This window comes from Brachyhypopomus gauderio, chromosome 5, assembly GCF_052324685.1.
Source record: "Brachyhypopomus gauderio isolate BG-103 chromosome 5, BGAUD_0.2, whole genome shotgun sequence".
Taxonomy (NCBI): Eukaryota; Metazoa; Chordata; class Actinopteri; order Gymnotiformes; family Hypopomidae; genus Brachyhypopomus; species Brachyhypopomus gauderio.
The window spans coordinates 33,188,205-33,213,898 of record NC_135215.1 but is presented as its reverse complement, the minus strand read 5'-3'; the positions used below and the strand labels follow the sequence as shown (position 1 = coordinate 33,213,898).

The following is a 25,694-nucleotide window of genomic DNA, read 5'->3' as shown; positions in this document are numbered from 1 at the left end:
TAATGTCAAGTTTAGCAGTAAAATTAAAACCTTAATTAAAACCTGAGCAAAACATATTAGCACCTCTATAAGTAATTGATGTTATTTATATAAAAAAATTGTTTTTCTTTCTTTTTTTGCATGAATACTCATCTGACAACAGGACTGGCCTTTAGCTTTGTCAACATAGTGAATAACGTCCTTGTTTTCCATATCACTCACGCTAGTGTCTTGAGCTAGAAGAATAAAGAATACTATAGGGACTCAATAATTTTAACAGTGAGACTACTGGGGGTGTATTTACGGACAATAAAGTATGCCTACTATGTATTATAACTCCTGTGTATTAAAAAATGTATACCTGACCTATTTTCTGTGAATTCAAGCCCATAAGGGATCATAGTTATTGATATGCCCAAAATAATGACACAGAAAATATGCCCTGCACCTTCACACTAACTAACTACATCCCAGGGACTTCATCTGCAGCTTGTGAAGTAATAAGTTCATAATGCTTGGACTGCAAATCTTCCTATTTCTAGAACAGGGGGAAAGTCTGGTTCCATCTAGAGCAGGGGTGGCCAACCCGCGGCAACCATGCGGCTCTTTGCCTGGTTTCATGTGGCTCCCCAGCCGGTCCGCGGGCTCACCTGCACAAACGGGGCGACACACTGCTACATTTTCGTGGTGCGCGGTTAGTTTACAAGCCTAGCGAGCCGCTAATACTTTTAAAACCGGCGTAGTGGAAAACACGCATTTGACTGTCTTCACAGCTAATAATTTACACTGTTGCAGTACAGTCTCGTGTCCTCTCTCTTTGGGCATGTCTGTGTGTAGATAATAGGTAATGTTAGTTGTTTATTTGTGTCCACTCGTGTGTGTGCATGGTTGTTAATGTTTAGATGTTCGTCTCTGTAAGTCGCCTCATCTGTTACCTGTTGTCGTTTGTATACTTAAGTGTGTGTGTTGTGCTTCGTCCGAGGCTTGTGATCCACGTGCGTTTGTTAGCACTGCAGCGCTCTCGAAATACAGGAGTTAAAGCTACATTCTGTGTGATCCAGGCTTCCTGCACTATACTACGCAAATTTCACAGACCTATTTTTTTCTACCAAAATGTTTTTTTAATCACTTTTGTATTGTTTTATTTATCTTATCTTTCATTTATCTATCTATCTTTCATCAATTAAACAAAACAAATAATCAAAGAAAAATATAAATGTGTGGGCATTAAGCCATGGAAGCTAGCTAAAGGTTTCCAGCTCATCCTGGATGATATCAGGATATACTTAGATAACCCAAAAAACAACTATAAACATTGACTATGTGTTACATGTGTTATGTTCCTCTGTGATGTGTTGCTTTTTATAAGCTATCTGCTACAAGCAGTATTGAATGCAGAAATTGTGAAGGTCTAGACATCATGGTCTGGACATGTAATAAAGGTGGAATTTCATTGTATATAACAGTTAAAACACACTTGACAGACTGTAAATCTACAAACTGTGGCTAGATCATCCCACCCTAACCAAGCTGTATTTCACTTATGACCTTTAGGTGCTGCAATAGTTCTTAGATTCACAAAGGTTAAAAATAATAATGCTTCAAGGCATTTCCTAAAAGCAAATAATATGATGTAGTTAGCGAAAATATGAGTGATTATTATATTGGCTTTATTAGTTAAAAGGCGAGACGTTCTCAGCCCATTAGCCCATATATACCAGGTTACTCTGACTTGCCATAATTTTAGGTTATTTTAGAGTTTTTGGCTTCCCGCAACAGTCTGTTCATCATAAATGGTAATTAGCAAGCTCAGTCAACCAAAGTCACAGCAAAGCCATGCAGGTCAAATGATCTGAATAGCTGAGACAACACTTTCACTTTTGGTTACAAAACTAATGAAGGAGAACCATTCTAAATATATCCATGTCCACTAACACTTACTGGGTTTTATACGGGGGTCATAACCAACCCGTAATCCCTGTTAAGGTCAATGAATCGTTTTGATGTAACTTTTTGTCTATCTAAGCATGTTACATAGAACAAGGTATGGTCCAATGCTTATTCAATCATCATGTGAGTCAATGATTAAAAAGCAGTTCCACAAATTAACTAAATCAAATCTAAATCCATATACTCTACACCGTGTAGTAGTTGGTTGTGTATGTATAGAACTCTTGGTCTACTTACACAAGTTCCTAAAGAGGTTGATAAGATTTATGTAAAGAGCCTTTCAGGGACCAGTTGTTAGATGTAAATTCTAAACACTGATATTGCAAATGGCCAGGTTCAATCTCTTCCTGCTCACAGGATGCTGTAGACAAATGACCCCTTTTCAGGTAATGCAAAGCAGAGGATGAATGTCTCATTACTCGGTACCTCTCACAGAGCTATGAAGCCTAGTAGCATGACAAGCCTGTCTAGGATATTAACACCGTGCACATACTGCCTGGATTCTTCCAACTCCTTATATATACTGTATATATGAAAAAAAAGATGGTGATTTCCTGTAGGAAGCACGGGGCTGGTGTTCTGTCTCTATAGCCACTATGTGCGTACAGTGAAGTAAAAAAGAGGTCAGTCTGAGTGAAGCTGCACACACTGTTTCATACTTTCTCCTACACTTACAGCTCTGCTCGTCTGTCTGTTGTCTGGACCCTCCTGTCTTTCTTTCCAGAACTGTATTGCTGTAGTGGATTTTGCTCATATCTTTTGCTTCTCTATGTTTTGAATGCCGGTAATACCCTCCATGACCAAAAACTGAATGGTGTGTCTGATCCTGTTATCTGCCAACCCGGTCCAAAATAGCAGGTGGAGTTAATGATCTGAGTCAATGCTAACATTCCCCTGTAGATCTATCTTAACTGGCCTCTTTTGGCAATGTAACTTTGGTATGATCTAATGCCTCACATTTACTGAGATCAAAAGTACAAGACTGCAATATCTGACTGCGTTTCACTCAACCATGGCAGAGGAGAGGAAAAGGGGACTGAAAGCATAGAGAATATGTTAAATTACTTTTAAGGTGTGTATTACAATAGACAGAAGAAATGAGAGCATAGTAACCTGGACAATGGGTGCTTTCACAAAATCTAGTCTAAAAATGTTTTGTAGTTCATAACGTCAGTATAAACATCAGTATAGAAAATAAAAATGTTATGAAAACGGGTATGTCTGGTATATTCTGAAGTGAGTTTTTATAAATTAATAAACTGTTATTGCTTTTAACACAACAATAAAACAAAAAGTCAACTATGTTTTTCTTTTCTCAAACAGTTATCTGTAGTTGATTTTGATCGTTTACCGTTTGAATCGTGACAGCATTTTCAGGTCACCTCAGGGAAAGTATTATGTGACTGCTTGGTTACAATTTTGACTGAGGTTCCTAAGTGGCACAGGACCTAAAGACTTGTGTCATCAAGCCTTGGCAAAAGATACTAAACTCCAGTCCTAGAAGGTTACACCCCTGCCAGTAACTCCAAGTTAGCCTTAAATCTATGTATATTAGGTGTCTATGGTATTTTTTGTAATCATTAAGAAAGAAAGTGAAAGGTAATTTACTAATATTTACTAAATGATGGTTCTGGGTGTGTAGGACACCTACTGTAAAATATTTCTGTCCAGGTCAGACCGGCTCTCCAGCCAAATTCTTAAAAATACCTCCCTTAAACCCTTAAATGTAGGTAGGCCTACATTCACTAAGTTTTGGAATGCATTCAACAGGTGTCAACTGGAAAGCTATATATTTATATAATCGTACACCCACGAGGTTGGAAAGATATAAAAATACATTTAGTTGGTTGAAAAATGAATACATGATTTTGCAGGGAAAAACGACAAAGGTCATTTCAACCTCGATATGAAACATGATACACTTGAATGCCTCTCACCTCCCGTCCTTTCACCTCACCTGAGCCTCAGTACTGCACTGTTTACAAGTGTCCTCTCAAAGGGTTGGTGAGCAGGTCTTGACATGTTTGACTTAAATTAGATGTTTTCATTTGGGCCATCAGGAAATTGTTCAATGATCTAAGAACACCTCCAATAAGCCAGTGCAAACCTTTTCAATTCAAGCAACAAGGTATCACAAAGAACACACTGAAAATAACATGTAACCATTCATATGAAAATGCTCTAAGCATTTTCTATAACGAAACCTTAGGAAGAATCCCTTTCTTTACTCTGACTGGAAAAGATACTCACTGAATGGGTACAATGGAAAGAAGGATTACCTTGATGAGTAATCACACTTATGGGCTATGAAATATGATGGTAAATGGACATTTTAGGGTATCCATTTTCCAGTGACAACACAGTGATATTGTGTGAGCTTTGGTGCCCTCTATGGTTGGGCAGGACAGCATCTTCCCTTTTTCCCCCAAAAGCAGTTTATCTAATTTAGCAGATGGGAGGGGTTGCTGCTCAACTGGGAGTATCTCCAGATGGAGAGAGAAGAAAGGTGTGAGAGAATGGATAAAAATACTTCTAAACTTCAAAGGTGAAAAGGAATGAAAGAAGAGGACCTGAAATATTTAATCTAACCTAATAGGATTACCAGACTCCAAATATTATTATTTGAAGATGTCGCTCCTGCATGGTTGTTAGACATTCTGAGAATGGAAGTTCAAATGACGTGGTTTTGGGCAAGGCTGAGTTTTATCTTTTTTTTAATGGTATGCAAATGAATTCTTAATCCATGACAGCTTATACCAGGCAATGAAGTCAGTGTGTTTGCATTTAAGGGACAATTTCCACTCCAGCAGCAGTGTTGCAGTGGCACTGCACATACAGTGACGTTTTGCAGAACTCAGAATGGGGCTCGAGCGTCCTCTGCCAGTTACGGGCTCATTAAGGACCTTTATCTTGGGCTGGTGTGAGACTCCTTAAAAGTCTGTGGGGGGCTGTGAATGAGAGACTCCAGTCTTTGTTATCTGCAGTAGCATTGCAGGTATAGCTAATTGATTGTGAGACAGACGTTTTACAACAGCCAGCTCAGCAAAGAGAGGATATCCAGCTATGCCACTTGTAATTATCTTGGGAAAGCCTCCAGACCTAAATGGGAGCAGTAAAGCATTACTTTAGGTGCACAAGAACAGCAAGATAGGTCACTGGAGAAAAGAGAAGGTTCTCTTGAGGAAAGAAATTGATTCACCTAACTTCCTGGGTCAAGTTTAGTTTCCAATTATTAAACCTGATTTTTATAGTGAACAAATATTTTCGGAATTAAATTATTCCTTTTAAAAATGAACTAAATGACCTAAGCAGGTTTATGAGAGACTGACAACTTGCTGCCCCATACAAGATTGAACCCTTATAACCAACCATGCAACACAAACAAACAGCAGTAAAGATATGTCAACAAATTACACAAAAATAAGCTGGCGGTTGGTACAATATAAGTCACATATAAGACACCGGTCAGAATGATTGCACCATCATGCACCATCACTGCAAATCCACATACATGTCACTTTAAACAGGAAATATATTATTATTCCCAAAGTGTACTTTAGAAAAATCATGCACTAATATTCTTCAGCTTCAGAAGTCTAAAGTCATACTTATTCAAGATTACCGCTGCTTACAACACAATCTACACCGAGATTACATTGTAGAAATACAGGCAGTATTTTATGCCATGGGCTAATGATGTAGCAGGGTGTTCTGGGATGGAATGGGTCAATTTGGCACATGACAAGGCTATACTGAATACCACCATGACACTGAAAGTCTGAAATTAATACGCAAAGGTTTCTGCATATTTATTGAAGCATATAATTACCTGGTGGTTATTTACTGCTCTGTTTTATAATAGATATACAGGTTTGGGAAGGCAACCTGACAAACTGATCAGTAATTGAAATGGTACAGAATTTCATTAACAGCTTCTGACAGTTTCTGTTTAAAGGTCATAAATAAAAGTTTAATAGGTGGCTTAAGAGTTAGCAATACTTCCTTTGAGATCTTTCTGAACAGAGGGATTATTTTCTATAAGTGCATTATATTTTGCATTTCTTCTATGTTAACGCTTTATTATATTTAATGTCTATTATTTTATTATGTATTATATATATATATATATATAATACATTTATTATTATTATTATTGTTATTATTATTATAACAGTTGACTTAAATATGCATACAACACACACACACACACACACACACACACACACACACACACACACACACACGCATCTTAATGAGCCTGGAGGTACAGTGCAAGCTGGTAATCGTTCACATGCATAGCTCAGCTTATGAATTTTAATTACATAATTACAACATAATTAATGCGATAGCCCAGTGTATACAGGATTGCAAGTTTGGTACTATGAAATAATAAATCAATCACATGGCACAACAGGAGCATGATTTTATTACGATGCTCTTTCTTGGCAAACAGTTATGAATACATGAGGGACTGGTTGTAAAGTCCATTACTGAACCCATCCCTGTAATTATTTTCACATGTGCCATTAAAGTTTAGACTTTTGTTCTCCACCTTTTGTTAATGGACCACAATATTGTATATTTGCCCTGGCTCTGCACCTTTTACAAAGTGATGAATATTTTAAAATAGCTTGTATAAGCTTGTCTGAAGTTTGAGATGGAGAGTCTCAACAAATAAGTAAATAAAAAAATATTTTATGACTTCTCTACAAGGCCAACCCAGAATACTAGTTTTGACATTTTTTTGCAATACTAGAAGTGCCATTTTTCTACCACCTCAACATTCCACTTAGAAACAGCTGAATAAATATTTCATCTGTGACTCATAAGGTAGAGTCTTTTCGCTTCTAAGATTAATTTCAAATAGTACAAAATGGATTAAGCAGCAACTTTTTAGACATGCCCTTAAAGAAAGACCTTTACATTTCTCTATAGTATCTGAACTTTTTAGACATGCCCTTAAAAAAAGACCTTTACATTTCTCTATAGTATCTGAACTTTTTCTTCCCTTGAGACAAATTACTCTATCAGCTTTTGTTATATTATGCAATCTATCAGCTTCTGCAATATCTTGTGTCAACACTGTCATCAACAAACAAAAAAAGCTTGACCACCACAACTCTGCATGACACCTCATCAAATTTAAATCCACACCACACCCTCCCCTCTGTTTACAGGGTTTTTGCTGGTTATTTTTCAGTATACTTAAAGCAAGTTGAATCTTAAGAATACTCAATGAACATAATTTAGTGTGAGCTGACACAATCACACACCAAAAAAACAGACATAAACTGTATTAAAAATATATTTAGCAACTGCTTCACCCACCAGTTTCCCGAGAGATTTGGACAAAGGCCTCCACCCCACTCTCGCCATAGTTGCCCTCAGACGCCAGCGTGGAGACGTAGTTCCAGCCCATTGCTGTTACGATGTCCAGCATGGCCTGAGCTTGGTAGGAGTCTGGTGGTACCACGCGTGAGAAGAAGTCGTAGCGGGTGTTGTCACTCAGCTCCGGCGCAGTTGATGCATAGCTGATCTGAGGGATCTGTAGAGGAAAACGACAGACTTTCAGTAACCTCGTAAAGACGCTGTTGCACCAGTGCCAAAAGCATCATGAAGTTCAAACAACTTAAAAAAAAAAAAAAACTTTTACCTTGTACTGTTACCAGCTACCACTGCACTGTAAAACTAGTGCTTGCTTTCATACATATTCTGAGCCAACAATTAAGGACAGTGCAAAGCTTTATATGAATATTTACATATATTAACATATATTCAAATACGTGAATCCACTGGACACATGCGACACAACCCACGGCAAGTACAACAAGAGAGCGATATGAGAGGTAGGGTGCTCAGGTTGGTTGGCTGGATAATGCCCCTTTGGAGGCAATTGACGGTCTGATTGATTTCTCCTCAGCCAAAAGGCCAGGCTGTCGGCCAGAGCCCAAGAGGCCAAGCTCATCGGCATTCGGCACAAGAGACGAACAGAGAACCTGCCAGCAATACAAATGCCACTCACCCGGCCAGCTGCTCGTGTACACCACCACACTCTCATAAACTGCAAGCTTTTAAACACAAACGCCATAGACGCTCAAATCAGCCTGTGAACTGTCGAGCGCGGTGTTGTATGTGTGTGTGTGTGTGTGTGTGTGTGTGTGTGTGAATTCAGGAGGGAAAGGAAACAAGCTGACGTGAGAAGAAGGTTGTGTTCTTCTGTAAAATTAAATGTAGACTTGACATGCCAAACATTTCACTCAATTTAGAGTCATGGGGAAGGGGTAATTTGTCAGTTTGAATGATTGTGTATATCTAATATAGGTTATGTCTGTAAAGAAGCAACTATAATTTCCCTTGGCTCAAACATCATATTGTTGGATTCGGTTTTTGCCGCTGTTCTGTTCACCTTCTAGCAGGATGGCTTCTCATTGTAATTCCACAGTTTGTCAGAGAGAGACCACGCTTTGCTCCTAATGGATCAACATCAACTGTCTAGACTACCTGGGGTTCCATTCCTCACCTATCCATAACACCCACACTTAGAAGAGAATATAGAGTGGGACCCACAGTGCACCCTACATCAGGGACTGCTACAGTATGGCCTTACTGTACATGCTGCTCATGGTCCCCTCCCCATTGGTCAATCACAATCAGCAAATAAGCTATTTTTCTTCATAGGTCTACATGGTGATGGTGTTTACTGCAAAGTTGCCAAGGTAACCAATACAGTGAGAATTTGTGATCTAAGTCCATCACATGAAATGCTGGTTTGAATGGACAGAAATGAATCAGAGCTCTCTGAGCTTGCCTGTCAAAAGACTGCCAAGATCAGTGAATTATTTCTTATCTAAAGAACATGTAGCCTACCATCATACGGGTGCGATCACTGAAGTCTGAATTACATTAAGATGTCTGAATTTGCATTCATTTGCAATAACATATCAAGGACTTTATCATATTTTTAAACTATGAGTTTTGCAGCAAATAAACTCGAAACCACAAACAAAAAGGTCTTGAAATTGTCTTCGGAACCAAGCTTACTATATATGGTGTTGTAACAATGCAGACTAATTGCAATGTACAGTTCAGGGCCAATTATAGCCGAATAGGATCTGAAAAATAAGCCCATCATTAGCAGTTGTGCAAATGAGAGAAGCACTTGACAGCGATTTTACTTCTCCAGGACTGCAGTGAGTAAGGGCAATAAATCTTGCACTCACTCTGTGCTGATAGTGTGGTCATCCAGATGTCTTCACTCTGGGTGGTGGACAACGAATAGGGATATTGGGATTGTAATGTGAAATGGTGCCCCTGGGTACAGCAGATGGCTTTCAAGTTCATATAGCTTACAATGCGACATTGTAGTCAAAGAGGTCATTAATCCTTAATCTTTATATGTCTATATATAAATTAGCAAAGTGAGAGTTTAGTCATTCCTGCAAGTCCATTTCTTTTATGAAAATGCTGCTTTGTTGAAGCTTTTGTTTACCTGTTGGTATCTCCGTTGTCTAATCTCAACAATGCTTACATTCATTTGTGTGTGCTTCTATAATGGAGCTGTCAAATGCAACAAAGAAACTCAGCACTGATAGATTACATTAAGACAGTACTAATTAACTTCTGTGGTGACCTTCATTTTAAACACTTTCTCTACGAGGGATGGACAGAAACAGCTTTTCAGAGAGAGGTGTTCATAATCTTTCGGTCTTTCGTTTTGTTCTGCCAATTCCTCTTTTCTGACAGCTTCACACACCTGTACCCCCACAAACCCAACCCCCACCTCAAAAGAAGGCTTGAACTACATTACCAGCTCTCAAAAAATAGCAAATCTTAATGCAAACACCAGGAAAAGAACATATATTTTTGCTCTGAGTTTGTTTATAAACCATTACAGTATAGATAGCTTCAGGAATGAACACATGAACAAAACACATTGTTATTAGAACATTCTTCTGACACAGCTCTACATGACAGTGCACAGTGAGAACCTGGTTAAAATATAATAAAGCATCTCCTTCTTTGGGATGTAACTAAATCCAGGTGAATAATTTAATATTATATTGCCTCAGGTTGTATCCTTATTGCTATGCATGTAAGAAAGACGCTAGAGCAGGCTTGTCTATTTAACCACTGTCTGTTTTGAACTTTTGCCTCTGATCTTTAGCTTGGAAAAGCTGAACCGTGAGTCCGTTTAGGACACATCTATTGGTCTTTCAATCACAACAGTGAATGTTGTGTTGTCACTCATGGTTTAAGCCTATATTAAGGTAAGTATGTCATTTAGAACGGTTAGTTAAAACCTTCCCACAGATCCATGTGTCCCATAGCCAGGTCCACCACAAATGAGTACCTCTTGATCCTTATTTCTGAGCTGTTCTGAAAGTCATTCTCATTCAGGCTGGTGCCACACCACTCAAACACGATGCATGTGTGAACTGCCATTTTCAGCTTCACACCTCCCTCTGAAAGCGCGTTCACTCTGGAGACTGCTGTCTGAGCAGAGGTGTAGAACCAAGCTTTAGGTGCTGCCTATGTCTCTCACCTTGAGTTCAAAGGGGAAACTTTTGCGCCTGAATTTGGTGGCTGCCTATTTTAAGCTTGGTGTGGTTGGGATAAATTTGGAAATTTCATGGATATCTTAGGGGGGGGAGGTGGTTTAGATGTAAGATGTAAGTGACGTCTGCAGATCAAGCAAAAATAGGTGCAAACAATGCATCTCAGGAGCTATGATTGCACTTCCTGTCACTGGTAATTAATGCTTCGGTTTAAAGGGTGAGCAAAACTATTCAGAAAACAATTAACACAAGTCATTCTAAGCCACAGAAAAATAAATGTAATAGAGAAATGATCATGATTACGCCTAGTGCTATATTAAGGGGATTTTTAGGGAGGACTCCTCATCAGCTGTATCATTGACACCACACAAGGCTTCTGCTCAGAAAACATGAATAACTGTGCAAATGCAAATCATTAAATATATCTTCACATCTTCAGTCATAAACTTCTATTATAAAGAAATCCAGTAAATTCTGATGTCCACTTTTTCTTGGTCCTTCTTCTCTTATTGGACAGTTCCTTTATAGACTAGGCAACAGTGAGACCCACTGGGGTTTGAGAGAGAGAGAGAGAGAGAGAGAGAAAGAGAGAGAGAGAGAGAGAATCGAAATATTTAAGTTCTGCATTTTCCACCCCAATTTGGTCATAGGACTCATCCTTACCTGCGATTGACGGCAGCGTTCCTGTCCTAGATGCCTGCCTCTCCCACCACAGCCTCAAGAAGCTTTTCAGTGGGATTTTCATATTTGAAGCTCAATGCTTTAATTCAGCAAAAAATAACCCAGTTACAGTAAGCTGTTTTCAGCCCCCTATATATTCACTCATTCAGGATGCTACCAAGGTAAATAATGTGTTAATCGTTAACCGTATACAGCGTATGTGTAACAGCTGGAGAAGTAACAATTATTTTCACTTATTTCAATTACAAAAAAAAAACCTATTGCTTCATATAAAAAGGTGTAATTGATTAATAAGCAGAGATGGCAAACCACTAATAGTGATGACCAGAATGTGATCTAAGACAGTGATAATGATGCTAATGCCTGCAGGATCAGTATGTTGTAAAGAGATTCTGTCAGCATGAAGGAGCAAACACAATTTACTTTCTCAAAGACAAAGCTGATGATTTAGAGATGGAATTAACATAAGTCAGCCCCACAGACAGCACAGAAACACAACTTCCAAGACAAACTTTATCTTTTAGGGTGCTGGCAATATGATGGCGCAAGAGACATGAAATGGAAAGTTCCTCGCGGTTCTTAGCTGGAAGAAAGCACACGACATAATGATGTGTGACTGGATGAACTGTTGGATGTAATTTGAATATTACCATTTCTCTCATTTCAATAATTCATAGCATCATCATTTTAAGTAGAACATTTGAACGAGAACAAAGTACTCCTGCATACAAAACATGGCCCCATTACTCTTCTAAGAAATGCCTGTTATCAAAGTTTATTCTCACTCAGGTTTTTTTTTCATTCAGTTTGATTGCTATTCACGTGGGTTTGTTCATACTTAAGTTATCTTTTCTTTGTTACCTTTTGTGCATTTTTTTTATTTTTTACATTTGTCCAAACGTGTGATTAGTGCAACTGCCTGAGAAAGTGTTCACAGCGTTAATTCAGTGACAAGAACAAGGCAATTTCCATGAATGGACTAATTTATTCGCAAATGTGTAGTTTTTCTTTTTCAGGTTTTTTTTTTTTTTTTTTTTTTTAGATAAATGCATGTGAGCAGTGTAGAACAGCTGGTGAAGAAAGGAGGAGCAAACATTGTGAGGAGGGAAGAGAAGAGATGCTTCCTCCATGAGAACGGGCTGTTATCCAGTCTTTGGCCAGGTTGTAATGGTTAAAATAAGAAGAGCAGTGGACAATTGGAACTGGGAAGAATTCACCAGCACCTCTGCTATTTGCTCTGGGCCTTACAAATGGCCTGTGCCTAGCTGAACTGTGAGTAGCTAAGCTTTGGCTAATAAGTGGTGTGTGATTTGATGTGCCACCAGGTTAAGGAATTTTACCCTAAGGAAACGGTTACAGCCAGCTGCTGTGAGAGACTACACAACATAAAGTTCAGAGTGTCTTAACTGCAGTGGCAGGTGGGACAGAGCAGCTTGAAGGGTCTCTGTGTCCCACAGATGGCGCAACTCTGCACAAGAACAAAATGTAATGGTGTCCGTGATTAAGATAAGCTGGGGACTCTCCTAACCCTGCATTATGGGGAATGGATTTGTGCTGTGGAAGCTCTCCTGTCACCTTTGGCTGTTAACGTTTCTGTTATTTAATAACCAGTAGTTGCTAATGCTGTAACCGTTGCTGAACTCCAGATTGCCGATGGCTTATAACCTTCCACTGCTAATGATGAGGTGTCAGATGTTCTGTGCTTGCACTGTTGGCATTACTCTTTGTTAACTATTTTATCCTGTATAATTTAAATAAAGAGAACTTGCAAACCCATATGCTGTGGTTGACTTGCTCACTGCCTAACAAAGCACTTGGGGAATTTTAACCATTCTAAGGGCGGCACTGGCTGAAATCCTTGCAAATGGTTCATGCTTTTCTAAGCACTTCTGGGTAGTACAGAGGGCCACAACAAGCATAATGCTATTTGTGATCTCCCACTCATGCTACTCATAAAACATTTCCATCTGCATTTCCAATAACTAAAATCATGTCACATGATTTAGATTTTAGTACAGCTAAGTGTGTTGCAAGAGAGAAGAAATAGCTTCCATAATTTTTTTTAATGTTCTAGACTTTTGCTATAGACTTATTCTTTTGAGTATTCACTTCATGTGCTTTGACATGTTGAGAAAATGAAGTGCTTATTGATGCTATGCACCTTTAGCCACCAGTGACAGTGGTGAAGTGGGACAACTATTTAGAGAGCACCCACAGCCATGCACTCACTAATTATTCAAGATCATCATAATAATGAGGAACAATGCAAGCACATGTCTAATTGGTGAGGCCAGAGAACAAAACCCTAGGAGCAATGAATGACAGACCATCTCATTAGATCGAGAAAGCGCTCTTGGCTAAGGAAAAGATAGTGTGCCATACAAAGGATTTTTCCCCCTACAGATACATTTAATTCTCCAATTTCACTACCAAGCCTACAATTCACGTAACCTCTAGAGATTAAATGAATCATCATAAATCTTTTGTAGATTTTTGTTTATGTGAGAATGTAAAATCCTCCATCTGGATTCCAGTATCTACAGTCTACATATAATCTTTGTTTTGTGCAGGTGTTTGTGCACCTTTTAGTGACGACCAAATATTCTACTTTCATTCTACCAAATATTTCATCATATTGTCACTGTCAGATGAAAACCTCATATTTCCAGAACAGAGGAAACCCAAATAAATATTCATGTTCAACATTCATGGAACTTTTACTGAAATTACATGGTTTACTTTTCAATACACTGCAATAACACTGAACATGTTTCATAGGTATCTGCAAGTATGTGTATATTTAATAGAGGTTATAGGTTTTGAAAAATGCATGTTTGTGCACCATTTCTTGTGGAGTTACTAAGCTTTTTTTTTTTAGAACTTTACTATTCTGTGTTACTTACCAACACTAAACCAGTTTCATTTTCAACAGCCATCGATTTTGAAATATCTAGTGCCCGTTTCAAAGACACAGATTAAGCAAAGCTTTATACAAAATTGCAGTACAAGTAGTGATTTTAAAGCCAATGGATAGTGCCCCCCTGTAATTTCAGACCTTTCTATTAACCCATTCATCATGCAATCTTCACACATTGTAAAAGACATATGGAATTTGTCCTGGAAAAAAGTGAAAAAATAGAGATATATTCGTCCAACAGTAATATACTACCTGTATAAGTCGTTGGTATAAGTAACAGTATGAAAGTACAGAGGAGTTTCCTAGAAACCTAAGAAAAGCACCATGTCACAGGAAACATCTACTCAGTGTGATCGAATGCTCCCTACCTGTAGATGCCTAATAACAGAGGATTTATTAAACTTGGGCTAAACAAATATTTTTTTTGTATGTGCTGCTTAATGGCTCCCTGGTTCCCTTTCAGACGAAAATTTATCTGACCACCTGAAAAATATTATCCTTCTCCATCTTCAATCACTTTCTAATTATCAGAAGGTGGCCTCCACCACTGCCTGTACATCACCATGAACATTTGCTCACTTCACATACTAGCCTACAGTACATCTGGGTGGCCTCATAGCTCAGTGCTAACAGAATGACCAGTGGCAAGAAAGAAGGTGAAGGTATAGAGGATACAAAAACTCCTCATATATGAAAATGCAACCCAGAACCAACTGCAAGGCTTGTATATCTGTAAGACAATATGAAAATACATTCAGGTTTTTCAGATTGCAGTTTACTATTATCATTTAATTAGACATTTTGGAGGGAAAATCATTCACTTTTCATCCTATTCTATCATATATTTGATATATAAAACAAATTACTGTATGCTTTACTGCACTCAAAATTAAGATAACAATAAAAAGTGAAATGGTCGAATTCAGTAAAAATTAAGAAGCATTCGGTATTGGCAAATGAATGCACACAGTGGTACAGTATACTTCAAATGTGCTATTTGGTTGGCATTTACAAATGTAGCCCAGGGATGAGTGGTAAAAAACACAACGAAAGGAAGGAAGACATAGCAATTAAGGCAAATCTCAACTCCGCTGCTTCTCCCCAATTCAGGCTGGGTTATGTAAGATGTGTGGGGCAGAAGACAGAACCATCCATCACCAACCTGCAAATTACCACCACATTCTTGCACATTCTGGTGTTTGTAATATGCAAAGTAAAAAAGATCCCATGCTCTTTAGCATTGTCTTGTAAATTAAAAAAAACATTCACTGATAAAGAGCAAATCACTGTAATAACTCTGACATTCATATAGCGAGCACAGAGAACACAGCATGGCCTCACTAGCATTCATGGTGACAAATGGAGACATTAATGCAAAAATGATGAGGGGAAGAAGACGATATGCAAAGAGGGTTTTCAGAAATGGAGGAAATTAAATGTAAAAGGATGCTGTTAGTTCCACACCTAAACAGAAGTCTGCCTGTGAAACTTACTGCAGTTCAGTTCTATGACATTCTTTTTCACATTTAAGCCACCTCCTGAAGCCATCTCATTTCCTTAGTTATGAGAAAACAGCCTGTCAGGGTGAACAGTTTCCAGTTGATCACAGAAGAATTAGCTTAGCATTAACTATAAGGTCCATTTTAGAGTCTCCAGCAAATAGCCCCCCTCAGCCTCCCAACATACACTGCCAAACAGAGCAGATACTGAAAACCCATGCTGGGTGGATCGGTATTAATCAGAGGGCATCCAACTGTCAGCGTGCATAAGTGTTATTCTTGATGGTTTTGATGTAAATGAGACAAGAAGGAAAATGCCACAGTCTTGAGGTGATTCTATGTGATAGGGTGAATTAGATATCGGGAATGGGTCATTAAATACACCCGTACCAATTAGCAAAGATTACATCAACCATTTACATCAAAAGTATAGTATGCAACTTTGGTTGTACAACTGTCATGCTCCATAGTGAGCCACATACATCATCATCATCATCATCATCATCATATACAAATATAGCAAATTCACAAAAGTTTGTTTCTTGAAATTAAATTATTTCTTATGATTGCTAATACTTGATAATGATAGAATGATATAATTGGTAATGATAAATCATGTAAGCCTACCTTACAAAATATTTGCACTGAAAGTATTATTGTTCTTGTAAACACTCCTGTCACCATTACAAAACATCATCTTGTCACCTCAGCTTGGACACTCATGAAACCTAAGGGGAGGAAGACTTTCTTTGGTATAACCTAAAGACGATTGTCTTGTTTCATTTGCAACGCTACCAGGGGCGGACTGGCATACATTGCTACCGGGGATTTCCCCGGTGGGCCGATGGGTTAGTGGGCCGCCGGTGGTTTAACTCGGCCCGTGGAGGAACCATTGCCGCGCACTGCGGCCCCGGTCCGTAGTCACGCTGCTGTTTAACGGTGTTATTACCACCCCCGCTCCAGTCAGACTAACCTGCTCAGCGCGGCCGCGGACTGATCCTGTAAACAAATGAACGAGTTGGACCGGACTACGAAAACATACAGCAACTGTGTCACTTATTAATACAAGTAGTCAGGAACTGGAAAAGCCTCGTCCATACTAATGCCACATTCATTATATCTCCCTGTCCACATTGCCATAAAGATGGAGCAGTCTAAAGCCTGGTTTATACTTGACGCGCCGCGAGCGGCGCGAGGGTCCGCGCGGCGAAAATGACGTAATCGCTGTGGCTCCGCCCGTGCGCGAGGGCCTCGCGCCTCGTGCACCTCTCGAATTTTGTTCGCGCGCGCGCCGCGCTTCAGCGCGATGGACAAAGTCATGTTTGCCGGGTTCATACACCTATACAAGGTGGAATTAAAGCACTTGTACGCCACTTTAAAGGTCCATTTCAATATTTTCCAGCACGTTAAACTTAATTAAGTTAAATATTTATACATATACTCGAAATGAATCGAAATAATTCGCTTTTTTATCACATTATTTAATGGTTGTTTATTTTCAAAACGCCCAATCTTAACGTCTTCACGTTCTCTCATGTTTCGTCCTGGAATTACAAGAGGCTCGTATTTGTTAACGTATCGTTTCGGACAACACTGCAAAGCCATAATTACGTTTGATGCCTGATCATACCTGTCAAGTTTTGTATTTAAAAATACGGGACATTTCCCGTATATGACGTCATCGCCTAATTCGCATAATCAGTTATTTGCATATAGCTGCAATCGAGACTGTAGGAGAAACGAAAACATCTTTGGAGTGGCAAAAAGTGAAGAAAAAACACCCCAAATATGTTTTGAACTACAAATGAATAAAAAAATTAAAATTTTCTAGTGGTATTTGTAGCTACAAATGGGGACATCTCCTGGGCATATTTCTGTGCCTTTAGCCCGCATTTGTGCTTGGCAGATTGTTCGTGCTGACGGACATCGTTCCTTCCCCCATGAGAGACACTAAAATCACAGCTACATATCTTACAGAATGAGTAGCTATGCCCCTTCATGCTCCACTTTAGGAAAGTAAATTCCCTGTCCCATTCGTCAAGGTACTTACACGTACGCTTAGCTTTTTTGGCAGGAGTGCTCCACGTACGCTTAGCTTTTTTGGCAGGAGTGTTCCAGGTTTGCTCCCACTGTCGACACTAAACCCGCGAGTTAAATTTATTTATTTTTTTTAAAGCATTCACGTGCCGCTCCAAACAGTATTCTGTCACTAACCTGCAGTAGTCTGGGTATGTAGCAGTTCTCGCGAGGCTAGTGACAGAATTCTGTTTGGAGGGGCACATGAATGCTTTAAAAAAATAAAAATTGAAAACTGAAAATACGGGACAAATACGGGAAAATAAAAATACGGGACTGTCCCGGCCAAAACGGGACACTTGACAGGTATGTGCCTGATGTGGTATATACGGTCTCTGGTCAGGTAAAAATGTTCTTTCACCGGTTTTGCAGGGGTTTTTTATTCTCCACTGCCACCTGTCGCCACCTATCGGTTCGGAGAACACTGCAGCGACGTTCGCGAAAGTATAAACGCCTACACCGCTCGCGCGGAGTCGCGCGCTACGGTCGCTCGCGAAAGTATAATAACTGTGCGTTCACACCGAAAGCGATAAAATCGCTCTCCGTCGCCGAGTCGCCGAGAAGCCTCTCGCTGCAGCCTGCAGGAAGGCGGAGTTGGACATCCAACCCTGCCCACATCCAACTCCACCCTCTTCTCAAGACCGAAGCCACGCCCATGTTACGTTCGAAACTCGGACTGTTTTTGCTCCCAGTGAACAGAACTGCAAGAACTATTTACGTGTGTTTTATAAGTGTTTTAAGTGCAGAAGTGCATTTTCAGTGCATTTTCAAGTACTTTAGCCTAAATTCCAGCACTTTTCAAATCTGAAACACAATACAGCATTAAAATTGGTCAGGTAAATGTTCCTTCCCCTGTGTTTGAGGGGTGTTTCTTTATACTACCACATATCGTTTCAGGAGGACACTGCAAAGATTGTGACGCGCGCGAGGTGTGCGGAGTCGCGCGGAGTCGCGCGCTACGGTCACTCACAAAAGTATAACTAGCTTTATAGGGGAGACACGGAAAGACATCGCTAAAAAGGAGAGCTCTTATGTGATTTAGGAATGTGGATCTTGTGTTTAAAAATGTCTTTTATAGAATTATTTGTTCAATTAATTGGTTCAACGCAGACAGATTTCTTCATAACTTATAATTAGTAGGCTTGAAAGTTACCGGATCGAGGCAGACAGTTCCCAGAACGCACCCTTCAAAATGAAAGAGTTCCCGGATCCTGTTCCGGCAGGATCCGGCTCAAAATAAGCCCTGATTACACCCCTTCTCCATTACCAACATTACCAACATACCCCTTCTCTATCACCAACATTATCAGTAAACATTACCATTTTAATTGTGTACTTATAGAGAGTAGAGCAGAGTTGCCAACTCTCACGCATTGAGCGTGAGACACACGTATTTGACCGTCTTCACACGCTCTCACGCTACACATCCGATTTCTCACGCCGAAAAAAATCTAGTTTATTTACCTCTGATCTACATCTATGATTTGAGTTACTAGTTCGCTCTGGCGCCAACCACCGGCGATCGATCTATCGAGATATAATACTTAATTTGTGTCCATTTTACATCCCCCCGTCAACATTTTACGTTCGCCACCCAATAAATAAAAATAATGAATAACATACGTGGAACGATACACAAATTAAACGAGGTATGTGTAAATTAAGCGCAAAGACGTGTCTCTTGAACACTTGTGAGTTATTATGCATATTTTCAAGTACCACACAGTTATTCTCGAATGAAGAAGTAGTGGGTTGGCGCACGACAGCGCATTAGAGGGTGGAGTTGGATGTGGGCGGGGTTGGATGTCCAACTGTGCAGCGAGACATACTTGGAGTCGCCGGCATCGCGTCGCGTTGGGGCGTGTCCAACATCACGCCTGCATGCAGCACGTGACAGATATGCAAATCACGTTTTTAAAGCAGGACGCAGTATTTATTTTAATCTATTGATTACAGGACACACGATTATAAAGGAGTGCGTGTATAAAACATAGTGTGTGTATAAAACACATATAGTATATAAACCTAAAATGTTTATGTATTTTTTTACTTTTTACCCCAGACCCGAAGATCAAACAGGAATAAAAAAAATCATAACCAATAATCGGGTATACGCTAATTTATTGCAGATGTTTTTTAACAAATGAACAGTATTCCCTCCAACAATAAACATTTTGTACTGTAAATAAACAGGGACACATCGTAAAGTGCGGGACATCCAGAGACAGCCACTATTAATCTCTCCTCCATTTTGCAATCGGAACAAATAATCAGTAGGAACCAAAGTCAGAGGTGCGGTTTCGGAGGAGGGTGCAAACATACTTTCTGATTGGTAGTCGCCGCCGCGCGTCACTGCTCATTTGCATAAAGTTGAGCCGAGCTGAACTTGATCACTGCTGATATTGATTAGAATGCATATTTAAGACTTCTAAATAATACACAACAGTGTAATTTATAGATCAAGTGTTTGTAGGTTTTGTTAATCTGTTGACTATTATCTGTATTATGCTCAGCAGACTTTGGATTGATGGCAAAGGGAGAGAGAAGGTCATCAAGAGAGATTGAAAACACAAGGTAAGTTGAAACTGGGTGGCAGTTTTGAACAATGAATCTTACAAGACTAAAGAGGAATACAACATACTAAAATGTTATAGTACAGTATGATATATGTAATCATATGTAACCATACTAGACTTGTATTCTATTATTTGGAGCTGTTTGGGGGTTGCTGGATTTTGAAGCTTGGCTACTGGAGTTGTTCACCTTTCTGGATTGGCTCTTGCATCCAAGCTGACCATGTTTTAACTGTTTCTTCTTTCTGTCATTCCGTATTGTGCAGGGGGCTTCCTCTTTCTGAGTGCGGGGCGATGCACAAAAATGGTGGGATCAGCATCTGCTCTCAGCCTAGTCTTGCCCTGTTTGGTTCTGATGAACTGGTCTGCCTCAAAATGTGCCTGCAGAGTGATGTGAGTTTACTCCTCACACATGACAACTCAGTTTTGTCTACCCATATACATATCCCATAGTGGGTGAATACACAGTATTAGAGAACACTTACTGGATACGTATACACTCATTACACGTATAAAAAAACAACCAAGGATGTGCAACAAGTTCAAATTCATATCACATCAATACTCATAATAATCATTTTCTCCTGTCTTTTTCTCCTCTCTCTCTTTAGGCCAAAGAACCACAGGGGATTCAATGGAGCTGCAACTAGATGGCACCCTCACCTGTTTGATAGCTCTGTGATCATTGTTTCAATAAAGACGGCTATTATCCGCACTTGGATCCTTGTCTGCCTGATTAGTACGTTACAGAAAGGGTAGTGTTATGACCTCAGTCATATTGTGTGTTGTGCATTTTGTCATTGTCTGCTATGCCTGTGTATTGTGAGTCTACCCCTTTAAGACTGTTTGCAGGGGCCGTCCATTTTTCGCCTTCCACACCTGATGCGGCTTACCGTGACGACGGAGGAAGGTGGAAAAGGAAGCATAAAAGGCGGTTGTGGACATGGATGAAGGAGGCTACGCCTCGGTTTTGTGCTTGTTCTGAGAGTTCTGAGATTTGATAATTCGATTGTTGGTTCGTTCTAGTTGCTAACTACATTTGTATATTTGTATATATCTGTATATATAACCTATTGCACCAGTAGTAAGGGTGACTGGCTGTTTTGTTTCTGGTTTATGGGTTTGGTTCTGTGTGTTTGATTAGTCAGGAAGTTAGGAGAGACATTGTGTTTTTGTTTCATGTTGGTTTGTGAAGGGTTAATTAGTAGTCCCTGTGTTAGGAAGAGTGGGTTTTCTTTTGTTGTTCATTTTCGTTTTCAGTGAGGGTCACCCTGAAGTTTATCTGGTGTTATTATTCATGTCATTCAATATACATCCTATATATTTACATACTACATAAAACATCTTTCAACTATTCAATTCTCTGTGGGTGTTTTTGGCATTCGGCCGTCACCGTTCATCATATACCGGTTCATCAGTATCATTTTCTCTGTTACTAGTCCCTACCTAGACGGGGTACGTAACAGTAGTAAACGAACCTGTGCCCTAGAGAGATTATAAATATTATGGCATTTAATAATAAACACATTTTATGAACTTAATCATTTTGTTTGGATGTGCCATTGCCACAGAGGACGTGCTGATGCCAACTCACCATCTGCACTGAAGGGACTGTGACTGCTTGGCCTGGAATTAGAACTATAACTATAGAACTATATTTGGATTATAAATACAGACTTGTGCTAACGGGCCGCCCAATGGAGGATGGGCTCCCTTTTGAGTCTTGGTCCTCCCGAGGTTTCTTCCTAATCTCCACCATCATAGGGAGTTTTTCTTCGCCTCTGTCGCTCATTAGGGATCTGGACCCATACAATTGTAAAGCTGCTTTGTGATGTGTTGTAAAAAGCGCTATATAAATAAATTTGACTTGACCTGACCATGTTACAATCATTATGATATAATTTTTTTTTAAGTGTTCAAGTGCCTCTGCAAAAGGAATTATGTCGCTAGCCTCGCGAGAGTGTCAACCTGCAGTAGCCCGAGTGTCAGTTCTCGCGAGATTAGCACTGACAGCGGGAACAAAAAACCCGAAAAACTAATCAGAGATGAATGAATGTAACGAGAGAGAAGGCGTTTCTATCAAAAAAGTGAAGATGTCGTATAAAATATAAGGGGTCCTGGACCTTGATTGGGTCCTTGGTTTAATACACTATTAAATATAGTTTTTTTTTTGTTGTAGGTAGATCATTTTGACTAGGTCATGTTATAAGTAGCTCACAAGCTGAAAAGGTGTTGGCACCCCTGGTCTAAACAAACTACCAAACGTAAAGGTGGCACTGAAAAGCTGTAGAGGTTTTACTCACTGAGTGAACAATGTGGGTTTCAGTAGCTTTCCAGCTGTTTTCCCCCTGTATTTTGTCTGGGTCAAGTTGTTAAGTTTGTTAATTATTTTGATATTTGTAATCATATTATTGCTGGAAGTATATATATATATATATACGTTTCGTAGTTTGTTTATATAGTGGGCCAGTCTGTCAGGAACTCCCGGGCCACTTTTTCTCCCCAGTCCGCCCCTGAACGCTACTGTTTAGTCATGTTTCACATTTGACTCTTTCCCACAGTCATAAAACGTCACTCAACATGGAAAAATAACCTCAGTCAGTAATAAGTGTTGCTGTATAGGATAACCACCTAACCAAGTCTTGCATTTAGTTGCATTCTTGTCAAAATCTGACAAGATTTAGTGTATACTTGTTCTCTTACATAACCCCATACCTAAAAAGGGGGAGTTGTGAGTGTGGTTGCATGTCTTTGAGCAGAAGCACACTGTTTGCTATGGCCGTGGCTCATTAGGTTTGGCCATAACTGCTGCCAGTGTAACGGAGCCCCCTGGTGTGGTAATTGCTGGACTCAAGCCAGACCCTTCCAAGCCATCTGATGCTCCTACGCTGCAGTGCAGGTGCCACAAATAGTGACCAAACTCTGACCACCACAACACGGTGTGCATTAAGCCCACCTGTGGACGGCAGCAGAGAACATGTGGGAGCATTATCCCAACAGAAAAATATTTGCATAGTTGCATTCATTTAGTAGATAAATTGAACATTCATTCATTTGTTCATAGTAGCTCTCCTGATCTACTACAATGGGCATGGTATCATGGTACTGCATTATTGTACAGGTGAATGAATGCACTGTATAATATTACAGGTGTATAATAGTGCACTGTACAATAGTGAAGGTATGTAATAGTGCACTGTGTAATAGAGCAGGTGTATATTAGTACACTGTGTAATAGAGCAGGTGTATAATAGTGCACTGTGTAATAGAGCAGGTGTATAATAGTGCACTGTGTAATAGAGCAGGTGTATAATACTCCACTGCGTAATAGTGCAGGTGTGTAATAGTGCACTGTGTAATAGTGCAGGTGTATAATACTCCACTGTGTAATAGTGCAGGTGTATAATAGTGCACTGTGTAATAGTGCAGGTGTATAATACTCCACTGTGTAATAGTGCAGGTGTATAATACTCCACTGTGTAATAGTGCAGGTGTATAATACTGCACTGTGTAATAGAGCAGGTGTATAATAGTGCACTGTGTAATAGTGCAGGTGTATAATACTGCACTGTGTAATTGAGCAGGTGTATAATAGTGCACTGTGTAATAGTGCAGGTGTATAATACTCCACTGTGTAATAGTGCAGGTGTATAAAACTGCACTGTGTAATAGAGCAGGTGTATAATAGTCCAAGTGCATAATAGTGCAAGTGTATAATAGTACACTGCATCAATGTGCAGGTGCACTGTATAGTTCCCAACGAAGCAACCTGATTGGTTTTACAATTGCCATATGACTACTAACTGAAAAATATGAAACTATATGAAACTGTATGAACTATTATTAGATTTGGGCTGTATTAAAAACACACACAAATGCACTCAACACAGTCACCTGGGGTCTGTGGGAGCCACTTCTCTAGACTAGGCTTTTCTACCCCATGTGCCCGTTACTGGGGCAACCGTGGTGTTGTTAACCTTTCATATTCTCTTAGGTTCCCCATATTCTCTCAATTTCTCTGTGAACTTGGGTTCATATTTACATGTTGAAATAAAGCGTAAATGGATACATTGATTTTTTTTTTAAATTCTATTTATTTTGTAGTTTTTTAACATTAAAGATGCATTTCAGTTTTGTAGCCAGTTGTGACCTATATAAAAATGTGGCCTATGCAAGTTTATGTTCACTGTTTACATTTTACAGCATAAAACACTACAGGCTGTACCAACTATTTCAGGGGGAACTATAGACTATTATGTGGAACAAATTGTAACTTCCCCTGCGGTCTGTTCAAAATAAATGAAAGGAAAAACTTAACCTAGGGGGTTTGCTGCTTTGTACCTGTTGTAATGAACTTGTACTGAACCATGAAGTGCAAACTGTGTGAACCAAACTGTGACTTCTGTGTACCATTACACCCCTATTATATATCGAGAGGGGTCGCCCCATGGATTGGGAGGTTTGTTGTTTCAGCACATTCAAAAGATGTCTCTTTTTGGGGACTCTGGAAGCTAACAGCTTGGACTCATTGTCATGTTCCACAAACCATTCATGAACAGTTTTGCAGTGTGGCAGAAAGTTGTTTCGTGATAAAAGATGCCATTAAGTCACACTATTGTCATCAAATGTTGTACCTTGTCTGCAACAATGTTTATGTAAGTGTAGTAGTTGAAGAAACATCCACTTCAATCCCAGGAGTCAAGGTTTCGCAGCAGAACCATCTCCATCATCACACTGCCTTCACCAGCTTACCTTCTTCTCGTAGTGCATCTTCTTACTATCTCTTCCACAAATCTTCCACACTTCACCATCTACATGATGTAAAAGAAAACTTGATTCAAAGGACCACTTCCATGATCCAGTTATGATGGTCAAGGCCCCATCGAAGTCACCTGTGAAAGCTTTTGGTTCAGGATGGGCACTTTGTCTAGTCCAAACTCATATACCCCTCAAGAAGTGATCTACTCTGTGTTCCGAAACATTCCTATCGTTAGCATTTGTGCTACAGTAGCTCTTCTGTGGAATCAGATCGGACAAGCTAGTCTTCACTCACCACATGCAGCCATGTACACCCCATCACCAGTTTATGGTATATAGCTATTTAGAGCTCCAAAGCAACTTATAATTATAAACAAACTTAAATCAATTGAGGAACTAGCAACCTTCTGATTCATAGTCAAGCGCCGTAACAACTGAGCTAGTACTGCTCTGTCCGAGCTCTTGTATTTCCTTGTGCCACTTTTATTAGGTAATAGCTTAATCATTGCATAGCAGAAACACCCCACAAAACCTGCTGTTTTGGAGACACTCTCACCCAGTTGTCTAGCCATCACAATTTGGTTCCTGTCAGTGTCACTCAAATCCATAAGCTTGGCCATTTTTTTTTTTTTGCTGTTGTTTCCAACACATGAGCTTCAAGAACTGGCTGTGCACTTGCTTCTTAATATATCCCAATCCTTGACAG

General features: G+C 39.6%; 1 protein-coding gene and 1 long non-coding RNA gene across 5 annotated transcripts in view; one reads left to right on the top strand and one right to left on the bottom strand.

The window, feature by feature from the left end:
* The window catches only part of grm8b (glutamate receptor, metabotropic 8b), a 92,270-nt gene that overhangs the window by 50,229 nt on the left and 16,347 nt on the right, over nucleotides 1–25,694 (bottom strand). For 2 of the 4 annotated variants that reach the window (XM_077007283.1, XM_077007284.1), the window contains exon 2: nucleotides 7,258–7,474. In XM_077007283.1, coding sequence (XP_076863398.1) covers nucleotides 7,258–7,474 — 217 coding nt within the window. Of the gene's footprint in view, nucleotides 1–7,257; nucleotides 7,475–7,582; nucleotides 7,675–17,631; nucleotides 17,692–25,694 lie in introns of those variants that run through there. The other 2 variants (XM_077007288.1, XM_077007285.1) reach the window with 2 other exon arrangements.
* LOC143515206 (uncharacterized) lies at nucleotides 19,835–21,506 on the top strand. Its single transcript, XR_013131057.1, has 3 exons — nucleotides 19,835–20,231; nucleotides 20,497–20,623; nucleotides 20,842–21,506. It is a non-coding gene; the product is annotated as an uncharacterized LOC143515206 (long non-coding RNA).